Source organism: Candoia aspera, chromosome 1 (assembly GCF_035149785.1).
Source record: "Candoia aspera isolate rCanAsp1 chromosome 1, rCanAsp1.hap2, whole genome shotgun sequence".
NCBI lineage: Eukaryota > Metazoa > Chordata > Lepidosauria > Squamata > Boidae > Candoia > Candoia aspera.
The window spans coordinates 324,910,195-324,927,837 of NC_086153.1; the positions used below are offsets into that span (position 1 = coordinate 324,910,195).

The 17,643-nt window shown below is 43.1% G+C and overlaps 1 protein-coding gene across 1 annotated transcript in view; it reads right to left on the minus strand.

Annotated features, from left to right (window-relative positions):
• ATL1 (atlastin GTPase 1) overlaps window positions 1-8,589 on the minus strand; it is a 32,650-nt gene extending 24,061 nt beyond the window's left edge. The window contains exon 1 of the mRNA XM_063290552.1: window positions 8,105-8,589. Within this exon, the coding sequence (XP_063146622.1) occupies window positions 8,105-8,138 (34 nt within the window). The 5' untranslated portion in view covers window positions 8,139-8,589. The remainder of the gene's footprint in view (window positions 1-8,104) is intronic.
• Between the last annotated feature and the right edge of the window lie 9,054 nt (window positions 8,590-17,643).

Genomic DNA, 17,643 nt, shown 5'->3' on the forward strand with positions numbered 1-17,643 from the left:
ACCTCCATCTACAAGACCAGTGTAACTGTATAAACTGGAAGCCACATGCCAATAAACCTCCTTTCCCAGAGGAAAATGGATCCCCATGGTTGGAAACAAAGCACTGGACTGAAGAGAGTTTTATCCATGCCATCCAACAAGGCAGTTCTTACATATTTCAAATTATACTGCATTTTTAGCTACAAAATATCATGTTGCCCTTGCTTTTTTTTTGCTATGCAGAAATTGTTCTATTTAACTTCTATTTTTTCTCTTTCTTTTTTCTTTTGTTTAAATGCAAAGCAAGCAGATCTTTCTCCCTTAGCAGCTGCATGTTTAAGGGAGGGGAAACAGAAGGAGGAATAAGAGCTATGGGAAGAATTCTGTTAATCCTGACAGCTGCTTCAAAGGAATTAGCACTGGAGGCCTGGCTACAAAGACAAGAATTTCTTTCTTAGTGTTACAGCTGCTAGGTTTGTGAAGTAAAAAGCATCCAAGGGGGCAGGATGGGAATAGAGGCATGGAGAGTTCCCCTTGCAGAAATACTCTACTTTCATTTCTCCTTCCTTCCTTCCTCCCTCCCTCTTCTTTTCTTTTTTCTTTCTTTGTAAGAAGAAACCATTTCCTAGTATTAAAGAACAGAGCTTATGACATTTACAAATTTAATCTTCACCCTATCGTCAACACGCTAAAACACCACCAAAATTATGTGTCACAGCTGCTGTGTTCCACTGGTTGCCTGTCTGCTTCCGGGTATGATTCTGGTTATTACTTATAAAGTCTACTGTCTACTTCTGGGTATGCTGGTTATTACTTCTAAAGCCCTCCAGACACAGGGCCTGGTTATTTGAAGGACCACTAACTCCCAATAGTTTCTGCCCATCCAATATAATCAGCTAGAGTGGGTACACTGCAGGTCCCTTCAGTTAATCAGTGTCACCTATCAGGACTTAGGAAACACATCTTCTCTGTAAAGGTAGTCCTTGTTTAGTGACTTCCTTGTTTAGCGACTATTCACAGTTATGACAGCGATAAAAAAGTAACTTTACGACCAATCCTCATATTTATGACCTTCGCAGGTCTGTAAAGCAAAGGAAAGCTGAAGTAAGATCATAAGCACAGTTGCACTTTCACTTAGCAACCGCTTCATTTAATGACTGAGTTTCTGGTCCCAGTTGTGGTAGTTAAACAAGGACCACCTATAGTGGTGCGTCTGGAACAACATCCTCCCAGGGATAAGTATGGGTCCCACCCTGATGACGTTCCAAAAGTCTTTGAAGACCTGGTTGTTCTCCCAAGCCTTGGAGTAGAGTGGGTGCACAGCCCTGTAAGTTGTTTCCTTGGTATATTGTACTTTTCTTCTAGACATACACAGTCCTTTTTTCTTTATTATATGATGTGAGCTGCCCAGCATTGGGCAGTCTCTTCATTTAATAAAAGAAATAAAACATGCACAAACACATACACAAAATAAATATGAGAACCAATGTGTGGTGCTGTGCTCAAGGTACTGGATTAGAAGCAGGGAGACACAGGTTCTAGCAGACACAGAAGCCAACTGGTGACTTTGGGCCAAGCACTCTCTTTCAGCCCTAGGCTGGGAAGTTGAAAAAATGTATCTACCAATCTTCAGTGGACCAGGGTGGTAGATTGTGTTCTGTAACTTTCAATGAAGAGGCCTTCATCCTGCAGTGGATTGATGATGATGATGATGATGATGATATCAATATAAGTAAAAGGGATCAGTAATCCTTAGAACAGTGTTTTTCAACCTTGGCAACTTTAAGATGTGTGGACTTCAACTCCCAGAATTCCCCAGCCAGTTGGGAATTATTAATGGATTTCAGATATGTATCTTTTGAATATGATAATAGAATCATAGAATTGTAGAGTTGGAAGGGACCACAAGGATCATTCAGTCCAACTCTCTGCAATGTGCAGGAAAGCCAATTTAAATCATCCTCAAGAGGTAGCCATCTAGACTCTTCTTAAAAACCTTCAGAAATGGAGAACCTACAACCTCAGTAGATAGACTGTTTTACTGTTCTACAGGTCTTACCATTGGGAAGTTTTTCCTTATATTTAAATACAAGGAATACAAGGTATTTAAAACTTACAAAAATGGGGAGGGGGAAACACACACTCTATATAGATAGAGCAAGAGATAGACATACATACAGACACACACACACATAATGGAAACATTCCAATTGTGACTGCAGTTTTAAACTGGAATGGCCATTCAGCATTTTGCTGCCTTCTTTAGCAAATCTCTCTCCTCACCCATCGATTCCCTCCCCAATTCTTTCTCTATCAACTGGGTTTCATTAGACTGCTTAGTAAATCTTTGGGAACGGGAGAATCAATTTGATTCAAATGACAGAATAAAGTCCTTCCCTGTTCCCTCTATTTCCATACCATTTCAGCTCCTCCCTCCAGCAAGTTGAGGGTTTTTTTTATGAGTTGTGAGTTTTTACAACTCTTCTTACCTTCTCCATTTTGCATCCCATTCTTCAGATGAATCAAAATATAGCATCTATTATGAGACGTTTTATTCTCTAATAATAAGGTCATGCTGGCTAGGCATCCTGGGAGTTGTAGTCCCACAACATCTGGACAATATTAGTTGGGGAAAGATGTCTCTAGCTGATCTTGACTCTAAGGGCCTTTCCCAAGTACTGAGTTAAAAGACTGTGTCATCGTGCTTGAGCTGGCAGAAATCTATATTGGCCTGAAATTTGCTGTTCCTATCGCCAATCCTAATCCTGCTTCTATTGTTTCTGTTTTGACATGTTGGCCAAAGGTGCTGTTCTGGTGATGTGTCTCCAGTGCATGTTAGGTGAAGCATTTGGTTGAGTCCTCTGGCTTTGCTATCCTCTCTCTTTTGAACAGAGTGCCTTTGGCAGATGGGCAGCTGTAGCAATTTGTTTAATAAATAAATAAATTGATAAACATCACCAGCCAGTGGAAAAAAACATTTGTAGACTGCCCATCACTGCTTGTTTGTTTGTTTGTTTGTTTATTTGAATTTATTAGCTGCCCAATTCCAATGTATTCTTGGCTCCTTCCTGATTCTCTTCTCCGGTACCCCATCCTGTAATAACCCAAACTGAATAATTTTTAAGAAGTACACATTAAAATCACAAAGGCAGCTGAGTCATTTAGGATCTCTCTTCTATTTCCTTTTCTTTCTCTATATATAAGCTACATATACCAACTTCCAGACCTTTTTGTATCTGGTTTGGGAGGCCCTGGGGGTGAGGGGGTGAGGGGAGGGCAGGCTGTCTCCATCATTCTGCTGTTTCCTAAATTAGGAAGGGCGATAGAATTAAAGCATTTCCAGGACTGCCAGCTGAATAGTCTACTGTTATTGTGTTGCTATGCATTTCTAATAGACCACCAGCATAACAGTATCTGGCTCTTTAGGAAGACAGCAGCAAAATGAGGTTAACCAGTGACTGGAAGGGAAGCTGTATATTCTGGAATGAGCAGGAAGCACAACTCTGATGCCACCTGGGCTTAAAGGGGAAAAGACTAATGTTAGTACAGCTAAGGATGGCTGAAGTCTGTCTCACTCACGGTCTGGGGATGACATGAATGCAATGTCAGAAGGACATGGGAGTAAAACAGTGTTGCTAGTTATGGTTAGGAGAAATGAGGGAATTACCTACAGGCCAAGATAGACACTCTTGCATGTCAATCAATGACATATTGATTGATCTCCAGGCTGACTAGGAAGCTAAGAAGGGTTGGCCTGTTTTAGTACTTTAGTGGGACATCACCAGGGGATTCCGGAGCTTTAGGTTAGACTGGGAAATTTAAAAAAAATAAATCCCAGACGACAATTCATTTTTATGATATACATGCATATATACATATAATTAAGATACACATCTGCTTAAAGATACAATGGTATTATAATTCAATGCCTGTTCCATCAGGAAATCCAATAAGATAAAGTGTTTATCTCATCCAAAGTCTGGATGAGATAAACACCAAAGTTTTGGAGTAGGCAGTCATAATGAATCTAATTAATAATGGTAATAATAATTCCTCCTGTCACACTGTTGAGCCAATGTTAAACACTCCATAGTCAAAGCTTGCTTGGCAGCTATGAGATGATCTACTCAGGCTTCCTCTGGCATAGGAGACTTCTCCAAAAAATATTTAAAACCATTCAGATTGCTAATTAAAGTGCTGCTGGAGGTTCAAGATAATAAATAAATAAATTACACCTGGATCTGTAGTCTAGGGGCCAGAGGTGAAAACTCATATAGCTCAGGTGAATTTTCTCACTCTTCATTATGGGGTATTTGATTCTGTGGAGTCCTTGGTGTTCTCTGATCCTTGTTGTTTTCTTGCAGACATTTCATTACCAGACTAGGCAACATCTTCAGTGCGAGGAGGGAGTGGGCCTTGCTCTCAGTTTATAAACAGTAGCTTGCCCTGCTTGTGTTGGTGGGGGTGTTGTTCTCTCCTTGAGAGTTCTTTGATTGGGCTGTTGTTTGCTGCTTGGTTGATTGCCTGAGTTAATAGTTCCTTGATTTGGGTGTATTATGCTGTTTGATGGTTCATCAGGTGTTAATCCTAGTGTTGATTTTTGCATATCTGGGTGTTGATTGCTGGAAGGGAGTGTACTGGTCTTTGGCTTTTCTATTGTCTCTTTTGAATGGTATGTAAATGTTTTGTACTCTATGTGTCTGTTGATGGCTGCTTTGTCTGAGTGCCAGGCTTCCAGGAATTCTCTGGCGTTTTTCGTTTTGGCTTGGTCTAGGATGCTCACAGTTTCCCAGTTGAAACTATGGTTGAGGCTGTCCATGTGTTGTGAGATTAAGGAGTTCTCATCGTGTCTTCTGACTGCTAGTTGGTGTTTGTGGATGCGCTCTGCTAGTCTTCTGCCTGTCTGTCCTACATAGTAGCTGTTACAGTCTTTGCACCGTATGTTGTAAATCCTGTTTTTTCTTCTTGGGCTATTGGGTCTTTTGGGTTGCTTAAAATGTTTTGAAGAGTTTTAGTTGGTTTATGTGCTACAGTGATGCCATGCGGTTGTAACAGTCTGTTGGTGGCTTCTGAGATGTTTCTTAGCCCCCATCAACACAAGCAGAGCAAGCCACTGTATATAAGCTGAGAGCAAGGCCCACTCCCTCTTCGCACTGAAGATGTTGCCTAGTCTGGCAGTGAAATGTCTGCAAGAAAACAACAAGGCTCAGAGAGCACCAAGGACTCCACAGTTCAAGCCTGAGTTACAAATATTCGCTTCGATTGATATTTCTGTTGTTCAATTGCTTTTTTGAAATAAACTCTCTATCCTTTCCAACTTGGCTTGTACCTTTAAATTATGAGATTATCAGATCTGCCTTGGTTAATATTATAACTGCCACTTTGAGGAAGGACAGGATGCCTCCCTTCTTTAAGATAATTACCAGACTCTCCTCTGAGAGGTAAAATTATAGGCCTGTCTCTAACTTTCCATGGCAATTGCGAGAGAGGCTTTTCAACTGGAGGAAGCAGTTGAGAGGCAGATTATCTTGATTCATTTCAAATGCTTCAGATTGGGCAAAGGGCTAAGACTGCCTTGGCCAGTCTAAAAGATGACCTGAGTCAGGGGTTTGCTCTTGTTGATCTCTCAATGATGTTCTATGTCAGTGTTTCTCAATCTTGGCTGGCTGGGAAATCCTGGGAGTTGAAGTCCACATATCTTAAAGTAGCCAAGGTTGAGAAACACTGTTCTAGGTAGCCAAAGATCTCAGAATAGGAGGTGCTGATTCTATCCCTGCATCTCTGGTGGATTTCATCCTATGTTGCTTGCAGACAATTTCTCCTTGAAATGGGAACAAGTATGTGGAATCTCTCACAGTTTGTTTTTCTCCAGTGCTTTTCAGTATGAAACTCCCAGGGAGATCATCAAAAGATTTGGGGCTGGGTGCTATCAATGACACCAAAACCTATTTCAGATAATCAGAATGCCCAGAATGCCTGAAATAATACATTGGATGAACACCAAATTGAACCCAAACAGAATGCTAATGACAGAGGGGTCACCAGGCCAGAGATAGTAGAGCGCTCTGTTGTGAATGGGGCTATGCTGTCCCAGAAATAGCAGGCACATAATTTGAGATAACTCTTTTTGGTTTTTCAGATGGAGGCCAAGTGCTTTTTTCTGCTGATAAGCCAAATTTAAAAAAAAATCTTAAAACTATTGCTCATTTAATATCTCTGGTATTAATTTTGGTTTTATAATTTTATTGTAAAGCACTGAGGACTTTGACAGTCAATGTTATAACAAGTTAAAGAAAAAGAAACATGTTTCTTTTAGACTGGATTCACATGAAAGTCTGACCTATGATTTACTACATACCAGAATTTTCCAGAGTTCTACGATACACTGAACCCCCAAATAAACATATGGGTAGGATTTGCACACTACAATAGGCTAAAACAGTTGGTAATGTGTGATTTAATGTGTCTTGCGAACACAGCTTTAATGTGCAACTGAAATCTATATTCCCATAACTTAAATCTATGACTGTCTGCTTTTTAGGCAGCCCTCCACATATTTGAAGATAGTGATCATGTCTTTCTTATCTCTGGCCTCTTCTTCATGTTAAACACTGTCAGCTCCTTTTACTTTCCCCCATAGAGTTTCTCTTCCTGATCACTAGGCATTTTCATTCTCCTGGGTGCCAGAACCAGTTTCAGTTCTCCAGATGAGGTCTGACTCTAATAAAAAGAAACCTTAACTGGTATGACTGGGAAATTATATTCTATTAATGGAACATAAAATTGCATTAGCCTTTTTTGCAACATGTCACACTGCTGACTCACTTAGGAATGCTTACAATCCCAATTGTAATTACCCTTTCATGGGTAATATTTTCACATATACTATTGTTGCCCATCCTATTTATATGCATTTTCCCCAATATTAAGAATCCCTTTTTTCTGTTGAATTTCATCCAACCCAGCTCTCAAGTCCGCTTTTCCATTCTACTTCATTCCTATCTTCTGAATTACACCTTTTCCATTGGATATCATCCCACATATTTTTAAAAAAATTATTCTGAGGAGCTTTAAAAAAAATCACTTTTATTTTGTTAGCCATTTCTGCATTTCCAATAGAGAGGCAGGATATAAATCAACTAAAATACATGCATATATAAAAATAGGTTCTCACTCACATTTATTTAACATGTGCAAATGCCACACCTTTCTGACTTCCTATAAATTAAACTATTCACTCTCTTCTTTCTCCCCACCTTAAATGAAACTGCAGTTTAAAAAATTCTTCCTGATGTGCAAGCTGGCTTCCTGATCCAAATTAAATATATGGCTTGCTCTCCAATTTCCTCTTTTGAGAAATGGTTCAGAATCCCATAAGGTAACTGGCATAATAAACAGCCATACTTGTATTATTTTGTAACCATTTCTAAACCTGAAGTCTAGATGCACTCTTCCCCAATCTGGTGCCTCCAGATGCGCTGGGTCTACAGTTCCCATGATCTCCAAAGAGGTTGGTGTCTCCGTGTTGAGGAAGGCTGCTTTAATGGGTAATTATTTTCCACTAAGCAGCCTTGAATGTATGCTCAGAGACCCTCCCCCACTCCCTTGGAGAGAGAGAGCAAACCCCACCCTATCCGCCCCCTTCTACTGGTTTGGAAGGGGGACGGGTGGTGATCGTGGCAAGCAACGGAGCGGGAGCTGCTCCTCACCATTTGCCCCATTGTCTCCTTTCCGCCCCACCCCTGCTGCCGCATCGGGGCAGGAGAGGGGCAAGCACAAGGGGCAGAAGAAGAGGCGGAGTCGTGATTCGCGAGCGAGAGAAAGCGAGGGGCGAAATCCGTTAGGTCCGGAGGAAGGGCAATCTCCCCTGCCCAGCTCAGCCCAGCCCAGCCCGTGGCCGGGGGCGATGGGCGGGGCCGTCTGGGACCCGTCGCCACCTCTAGCCTAGCCCAGGCAGGGTCTCCGGCACGGCGATAAGGCGCGGTGGAGCACGCAACGGGCCGAGGCGGGGAAGGCCAAGCCCGTCCGGCGCTCGGCGGCTCCCAGGCCCTCGACCAGCTGCGATGGAAGTAGCCCAGATGCCGAGCCAACCCTCCCACTCCCGGGGCTGGTCCTGGTTACCTACCCCAGCTGTTCCTCTCCTTGCGGTTCTTGGCCATGATTACTCCGCCCGGCGGCTACCTGCTGCCTCTCGGAGGAGCGAGATCCGCCGGGCTCCCGGCGGCGGCCGCTGTTGCTAAGATGAAGAAGGAAAGCGCCGCCGCCGCTGCTGCTGCTGCTGCCTGGCCAAGAAAGGCGTCTCTCAGCTCAGCATCTCCTGCGGGAGGGTGCAGGGAGTGCCCGAGCCGGCTCCGGCGCAAACGCGGATCCGCAGGGAGAGGGCGCCTACGACGGCGCGCAGGAGCTATCTTCCACACGCACACGTGTCCGGCCGGCGCTTGGAAACACTGCACTCCCGGCTCCCAGCCCAGCGCGCACCATCCGCACGACCTGATCGCGCTGCGGAGCACCTGCGGACAAGGACGCGCGCATCACGGGGCGCGGCGCCAGTGTGCGCCTGCCCACCGGTGCGGCGTGGTTCGGGCACACCCTGCGATGGAAATCGGCGCCCGACGCGTCTCCTGTTATTTTGGACTCGTTGATAGGTCTGGTAGAGGGAAGAGTCTGAAGCCACGTGTGAAACTCACGTGTTTGTTGGGCCCCGCTGATAATTCGTATTTTGTACTTTGGACTAGGGTGCGAAAGATGAGATAGGTGGCGTCGTTTCTACGTGCCTAGCACAGCACCATCCGTGTGCGTGAGAGGGGCGCTTGACAGATTACCAAGGCGCAGGTCCCCGCCCCAACAGATTTCAACCCCGTCTGGATACAATGCAGAGGAAAGGACAGTTAGGGCTGGAGAAAGCAGAAAAATAAACACATGTCCCCAGCTGAGAATGTTACACGTTGTTTCAGTGGCTGGATTCTCCCTAAGAAGCTTTGCTCCCAGGTCGGCATTCCTGGCTTTGCAGATGTAAATTAAACTAGGTATAGGCAGAGAAAGAGGACGTTTGGTATAGCCCTTAAGGCATCAGGGTAGAAACTGGGAGACTGGGTGACCTTGGGCCAGTCACTCTCTCTCAGCCCTAGGAAGGAGGCAATGGCAAACCACTTCTGAAAAACCTTGCCAAGAAAACTGCAGGGACTGGTCCAGGCAGTCTCTGAGAATCAGACAGGATTGAACAGATTAGGGGAAAAAAATAGGCAGAGATAGGAAATGGGTCACAACCAGGATGTACCCATGATCAAAATCCTGGGTAGGGCCTGGAGTGGCAGTGAAGATTCTTGAGGTTAAACTCAAGGGTCTTTTCGAAAGAATAACTCCAAATAAAGGAATCATGGAGAATTTCAGGGTCTCTTTATGGCAGCTGTAGCCCTGGGGTTTGTGGCCTGTAGCTTATTTTGTAAATGCTGGAGATGGACCTTTCAGTGTAGAGTCCAGAACAGCCCTCCTAATCAGCTGGTCTCCATTTGTCCCCTGCATTAAGGTAAAACTGACCAGGTTCAGTTTTTCAGAATTTTCCTATCGTTCAGATGCCTACCATGACATCAAAACCACTGCTGTTGTTTTTAAAGCTGCAATTAAAAATATTCACTCTTCTGATAAAGAATTGACCCATAAAATCATATACAAATGTCCTATTCATAATGCCCATGGAACTCAATCAGCCCCTAACTTGGTCAGATTTCTTTACCAAAAGTGTTAGCCACACACAAGCATATGAACTGACCTTTTAAAAACACCTTTTGAAGAATACAGAATCATAATCCACTTTCTCCAAAAAGTACTTGGTATCCTAGGAGTCAGAGGTATCTGCAGGCTTTAAGGTTTTCATCAAACTGACAAAAGCAGCATCGGTCTGTTGAGACACAAGCTCTGCCATTTCCGTATGTGTTGGAAGTCCTGGCAAATCCAGCATGCCTCATTAGCATATGGATGGTTGCTCTAGGATGCAAACTCTCTGTGCTATAGAGGAAGCTGTTTGTTGCCACTCCCTCTTCCTCTCTCTCTCTTCCTCCTCCTTCCACCTACTGAGGAGGCAGCAAGCATGCTGCTCTCTCCTGTCTCCGTCTTGGGCCTAAAGCCATGTGCCTAGCCCTTTCTTCCATGCAGCTCTTGGCAGCTATAGGGCTAAGAGATCACTAAGTATAGGTAAAGAACAGAAGAAACAAGAAACATTTTTCCACCAGAGATGTATGTAACAGAACCAAGAATAAAAGTCAGTAAGACTCTTTTTACTTCACTTTTAAAACCTACTCTGTCTAAGCGTGTGATTCTTTATGCTTGGGAAGGCTAAGTGTGTAAGATCAATAACTTGTATTTCTCTGACATGCTCATTGAAGCTATTTAAGCTAATATTCTTTGACTGTGCACAGCTTCTCAGCTGTGTTAAGCTCTGCTCCATTAGGTGGTTCTAGCAGGCCACTTAATGGCTTCAATATGTTCCTGCAATGTAATGATGCACATACCAAAGGGGTTTCATTATTTCCAATCCCCCAACGCCATGTTTCTGCCATGAGTTTGTGCATCAGTAAAGAAATGATGAAGCTTTATGCTATTCTATTGGCTTGGGCATATTAGCCAGTCAATAGCGGGAGGTGTGCTCTATGCTGTCTGGCTTTGGCAATGTATTCTATAATGAAAAGTCTTGTTTTCAATTGCACTGAATCTCCAGATCTTTTTTCTTGGAGATTGGAAACTGCCTGTTTTGAGTGGGTTATGATTCTTGCCCAACATGTCTGATGTTGTAATGGTCTGTGAGAATGTCCTTGAGGGACAGGAGGAGGAGGAGAAGCCACAGACTAGGCACTGGTCAGATAAGAGGCAGCTTAGCCCGCAGAAACAATGGGGTATGGCATACATCTCAGATGGGACCTTCCCTAGTCTCTTGGACTGTAAAGATGAAGGGGGAGAGATGTACTTTCAGACTTGCAAGATTCTGTTACTGTAATCTTACAGTAAAGGTACTGTTAGTACTCATGGTTTGTACTCTTGTCCGGACTACCTTGAATGACTGACAGCTGTGAGGGGATATTGTAGTAAAATGGCAGTTCTCCATTCAAGAGTGGTGTATAATCTGGGGGTCTTCCTGGACTCCTAGCTCCTGCTTGATGAGCAGGTGGTAGCTGTGGAAGGCCTTCATACAACTTTATCGGATGTACCAGTTGCACTCCTTGCTAGATCAGGAGGCCCTTCAGATAGTCACCCATGCCCTGGTCACCTCATGGCTTGACTATTGCAATGCATTCTACATGGGGCTGCCCTTGAAGACCACCCAGAAGCTTGAACTGGTCCAGGATGCAGTGGTGGGGCAGTTTCCTTCCTGACACAATTCAAGATGCTGGTTGTTACCCATAAAGCCCTACATGGCATAGGGCCTGGCTATTTGAGGGACTGCCTGTCTCTATCTGCCTGGGCACTTTGATCAGGTTGATGCACTCCGAGTTCCTTCAGTTAAACAATGCCATCTATTAGGACCCTGAAATGTACCTTCTCTGTCACAGCACCTACTTTCTGGATGAACTTGCCTCCAAGATCTGGGTAGATCCCACCCTACTGGCATTCTGAAAGGCCTTGAAGACCTGACTCTTCACCCAGGCTTTTGGCCAGGATGGATGTACTGTAGCTTCTTTCAAGGAGGAGGTGTGGGTTTGTTGCTGATTGGTTTTGCTATCTTTGCTTCTTCCTTCATTGCTGCATTGCTTTTATTGTTTTATAGTTCTCATGTTTTCTTGTGAACCTCCCAGAGACATTGGGAGTCAGGTAATGTACACAATGAATAATATAAAAATAAACAAATAAACAAAAGCACTGAGTTTTTCCAAATGCTTCCCTTTGTCACCATTCCTTTGTTCTACTGAAAAATCCCTTTGAATTATGAAGGTGAAATGCTGGCATGTCAGTATTTAGCTTTTGGATTGGGGGATTGGGAAGATGAGCTCTAAACAATGTACACTGAAGCAGCTGAACTCCAGGGACAGGAAATTGAACCTCTACAGGCGGTGGGAAGAAAGAAATAGCTTGCTTTTGCTCAGGAGCTGGGTAAGAGTTTCTGCCAGAAGATCTAGCAGAGTCACAAGGGAAAATACCAGCTTTACTTTGTTTCCAATAAGATGGAGCAAAGTCAGTAATCAATACAGCTTCCAAAGACAAATTATATTCTAAGATCAGCCTAGTTCAGAGCCAATCCCAAAGGCAAAGCATTGGTTTAGAGATGCCTGTAGTTCCCCTTCATTCTTTTCATGTCCTCTAACTAGGGCCACACTTCATATTCAGAAACTTGGTTGTAAATGCTATAATCAGAGAGATACCTTATGGAGGTGGTAGACAGGATTTAGGTTACTCTCCCTTTTGCCCAAATGGTTTTGACTGCCTATTTTTTTTGGGGGGGGGCACAATTTGAAAAGCTAGTTCTACCCAACAAGACTTTAAATAGATTGATCCCAACCTATTTAAGGTGTCTCTGGATAGAACTAATATTTCCTAAAGTGTTCCCTTTATTCACATCACTATGATAGAGAATTAAGATTTTCCTTTGATACAATACTTGCTCTCTGTTCAGATTCCCTTAAAGTTATAATGCATAAGAAGGCCATTCCTTCCCTTGGGAGATTGTCACAGCTCCTTCATTGCTTGTGTTTAGAGCAGTGGTTGAAATGTTTCTTTTAATCAAGCTTGTGAACCTGCCCAGATATTCTGTGTGCTGTGCATTTTATTATTTGCTCTTGGTTGTTATCCTGTGATTTTGAATATATACTACCATAATGGGACAGCCAGTTTAGTGTAGTGGTTAGAGCAGCAGGCTAGAAACTGGGAGACTGTGAGTTCTAGTCCTACCTTAGACATAAAGCCAGCTGGGTGACCTTGGACCAGTCACTCTCTCTCAGCCCTAGGGAGAAGGTAATGGTAAACCACTTCTGAAATCTTGCCAAGAAAATTGCAGAGACTAGTCCAGGCGCTCACTAGGAGTCAAAACTGACTTGAAGGTGCACACACACACACACTACCATAATACCCTGAGGGAGGAAGAGAGGAATAGAAATAATTTTAATTAAATTAATGAATATAGATGATGAAATAGAGTAATAAGTTAATAACGTGAGCAGAGAAAATTAGGAAAACAAGACAGGATTCTTTATTAAGGGATTAACAACTAAGTAAATTAAAATAAATAAGGAATCTTGGAATGCTTTGATTGATTCCCCATGCCACCCATGCCACCTCCTCACCCTTCTGCCTGTCAGGGGAAAGAATTTTGTATGTATGTATGTATGTAGCAAGAATCAGTAGTTCACTAGCCCTTCTTTTGGTGGCACACCATAAAAAGAATTTTCTTTCTGAGGATTACAAATGATAACTGTCTGAAGAGCCAGATCCAATTCACTGATAATGCTGCAGGGAGCCAGATGATCTTTCACTAAACACAGAGGACTTTCAGATCAGAGGATATGTAATGTAGCAGTAGTACCACAAACAAAAGCACAATTTTTTAAGGGAAGTTCTTTCCATCCCCCTGCCCTAGGATTTTTGCAAGACTATCTCTGTTGTTGGAAGAACACCAGTCATCAATGTTTCAAAGAAAAGGTGTAGTTCAGTGTTTTTCAACTTTGGCAACTTGGCTGGGGAATTCTGGGAGTTGAAGTCCACACGTCTTAAAGTTGCCAAGGTTGAAAAACACCGGTGTAGATGATAAAATGTTCAGAAACCCCATGGATCTCTGAGAAAACCCACAAGCCAATGATCAAGTACTGTAATACCCCTGAAACATCTCTGTTTAAGATTACTGGGTTAATGAAGTACAGAAGCACTATTGACAAATTCCCCAAATGCTGTAGTAATCAAACATCACAGAAGGATACTATGATCTGTACTAGAAATTATTATTGGGGATAACCAGCTGAGATCGCTCCTCCAGACTAATCCCTGGCACAAGTAATCAGCCAAGGCAATCAACGCTGTTTTCCCTCTCAAAAGTCTTTGAATCCAGATGGGAAAAAAGATCGCAATAATTTGTGTCATTCAAGAAAAGCTACAGGTGTACAGTTTGCATTTATTTTAAAGGGAAGATTGCCAATATTGGGTTCACACAATGTGCTAAGATGTACAGTGGTTTGTTTCATTTTAGCTTGGTGGATTGTATGAACCCAACTGCTGCATTTGGCAAATTATAATTGTAATTATATAATTATATACCATATAATTGACCATATCATCGATCTGTCCCACCCGGTCATGCAGAGAGGGCATGCTATGGACCCCGCCGGTAAGGGAATTCTATTTGGCAGGGTCCAGGAGGCGGGCCTTCTCTGCAGTGGCGCCTGCCCTTTGGAACATTCTAACGCCCGAGGTGAGGCAGGCCCCTTCGCTCTCGCCTTCCAGAAGAATTTGAAGACCTGGTTCTGCCGCCTTGCTTGGGATGTGGGAAGGGCAATAGTTCTTCCTGGGGGTGGCTGGTGTCGTAGATCCCTCCCTAATAAATGAGATCCTCGCTCCTTGGATTTTGTATTTATTTATTTTATTTATTGGCTGTTTATACTGTAATTTATATTTTTATAGTTTTAATTGTGGATTTTATTGTAAACTGCCCAGAGTCCCCCTTTCGGGGGGAGATGGGCAGTGTTAGAAATTTGAGAAATAAATAAATAAATAAATAAATAAAGGGTTGCATACTGTGTAAACCCAGCCAATTATGATATATTCAATTAACTGTGGTTGAGCGAACAATGGTGTAGCACAATATGTAAACCTGATCATAATACAGTGGGAGTCCATGGAAGATTTAAGAAGTTTGACAAAATCCATTTTTAGAGGAGTTGGGCCGTAAGTCTTTTTCAAAGGGTTTACAACCTCTATTACCCTGGTCAAGTCAATTTCAGGCAACTGCTGTGAGCCAGAACTGACTGCATGTATCCTGCATGCATGCATGAATTAATTCATTCATTCATTCATTCACCAACAAGCTAGAATGGACTTTATTTATCTGCCCATTTTTATCCTGCCTTTCTGCCCAAGCATTAATCGAACAAACAATGATTAGCCTTGGTTTCCCAAGAAAGGTGATTTTGAGGTACAGTTCAAAGCACTGTTTTTAATACTGTATATAGGGCCCTCTATGGCTTGACACCTAGGTATTTGCCAGTCTGTCCTCTCCAACCAGAATTGACTTGTCCAATAGAGCCATCCGGGGAAGAACTACTGGTGGTTCCTTACTTTTTTGGAGGCAAGGAAAGCTGAGGCCTGAAATTGTTTTCCATATTGGTATAAAGCAGTGTTTTTCAACTTTGGCAACTTTAAGATGTATGGACTTCAACTCCCAGAATTCCCTTGCCAGCATGCTTTGGGAAGAAATAAAAAAAAAAAAGCATTAGGGAGGGACTTGCAGACAGGCTTTAAAGATTCTGTTACACCCTACCACAAAAAAGCAGCATTCCTGGAATCCCTGAAGTACCTTTTTCTTCACCTGGCCTACCTCAAAGGGCTGATATCAGTCTTGCAATGCACGAAAGAAACACAGAGCTTTAATTGCACCACTGAGGCTGCCATCTTGACTCTTTTGGCCATACCCTGCAGACACCCCTGCATGCAGCTAAGTATAATCAGCCCTTTTTAAAATGGCGTTCCATGGAACTCCATCGAGGACTTGTGGAATCCTAGGGTTCCATGAGAGACTGGGGCGGGGAGAACTTCACTTAACCTTTGCCTCTTGATCAGGAGCTCTGGGAATTTTTTTTAAACTAACAGTTTCCCTGACCTGAAAAAGTTTGAAGACCCCTGTTCTAGGGTAAGCTTGGTTTTTCTGACCACATTTCTTAAACCATAGTTTGATTACATGTGGTTGTTGGCTAACCCACAACAGGGCAGATTTGTGTTACCAGCAGTTCTTTTGCTTCTAGTCATGTGGTTTACTCTCAGCTTCAGCACTGTCACCAGTATTTGTACTTCTTGTCTGTCTCCTGTTTACAATATTTTTGTTGTTTATTCGTTTAGTTGCTTCCGACTCTTCGTGACTTCATGGACCAGCCCACGCCAGAGCTTCCTGTCGGTCGTCAACACCCCCAGCTCCCCCAGGGACGAGTCCGTCACCTCTAGAATATCATCCATCCATCTTGCCCTTGGTCGGCCCCTCTTCCTTTTGCCTTCCACTCTCCCTAGCATCAGCATCTTCTCCAGGGTGTCCTGTCTTCTCATTATGTGGCCAAAGTATTTCAGTTTTGCCTTTAATATCCTTCCCTCAAGTGAGCAGTCTGGCTTTATTTCCTGGAGGATGGACTGGTTTGATCTTCTTGCAGTCCAAGGCACTCTCAGAATTTTCCTCCAACACCACAGTTCCAAAGCATCGATCTTCCTTCTCTCAGCCTTCCTTATGGTCCAGCTCTCGCAGCCATATGTTACTACGGGGAACACCATTGCTTTAACTATGCAGACCTTTGTTGTCAGTGTGATGTCTCTGCTCTTAACTATTTTATTGAGATTTGTCATTGCTCTTCTCCCAAGGATTAAGTGTCTTCTGATTTCCTGACTGCAGTCAGCATCTGCAGTAATCTTTGCACCTAGGAATACAAAATCTTTCACTGCTTCTGCATTTTCTCCCTCTATTTGCCAGTTATCAATCAAGCTGGTTGCCATAATCTTGGTTTTTTTGAGGTTTAGCTACAAGCCAGCTTTTGCACTTTCTTCTTTCACCTTCATCATGAGGCTCCTCAGTTCCTCTTCGCTTTCAGCCATCAAAGTGGTATCATCTGCATATCTGAGATTGTTAATGTTTCTTCCAGAGATTTTAACTCCAGCCTTGGATTCCTCAAGGCCAGCTTGTCGCATGATGTGTTCTGCATACAAGTTGAATAGGTAGGGTGAGAGTATACAGCCCTGCCGTACTCCTGTCCCAATCTTAAACCAGTCCGTTGTTTCGTGGTCTGTTCTTACTGTTGCTACTTGGTCGTTATACAGATTCCTCAGGAGGCAGACAAGATAATTTGGTATCCCCATACCACTAAGAACTTGCCACAATTTGTTATGGTCCACACAGTCAAAGGCTTTAGAATAGTCAATAAAACAGAAATAGATGTTTTTTCTGAAACTCCCTGGCTTTTTCCATTATCCAGCGGATATTGGCAATTTGGTCTCTAGTTCCTCTGCCTTTTCTAAAGCCAGCTTGTACATCTGGCAATTCTCGCTCCATGAACTGCTGAAGTCTACCTTGCAGGATCTTGAGCATTACCTTACTGGCATGTGAAATGAGTGCCACTGTTCGATAGTTTGAACATTCTTTAGTGTTTCCCTTTTTTGGTATGGGGATATAAGTTGATTTTTTCCAATCTGATGTCCATTCTTGTGTTTTCCAAATTTGCTGGCATATAGCATGCATTACCTTGACAGCATCATCTTGCAAGATTGTGAACAGTTCAGCTGGGATGCCGTCGTCTCCTGCTGCCTTGTTATTAGCAATGCTTCTTAAGGCCCACTCAACCTCACTCTTCAGGATGTCTGGCTCTAGCTCGCTGACCACACCCTCAAAGCTATCCCCGATATTGTTATCCTTCCTATACAGGTCTTCTGTATATTCTTGCCACCTTTTCTTGATCTCTTCTTCTGTTAGGTCCTTGCCATCTTTGTTTTTGATCATAC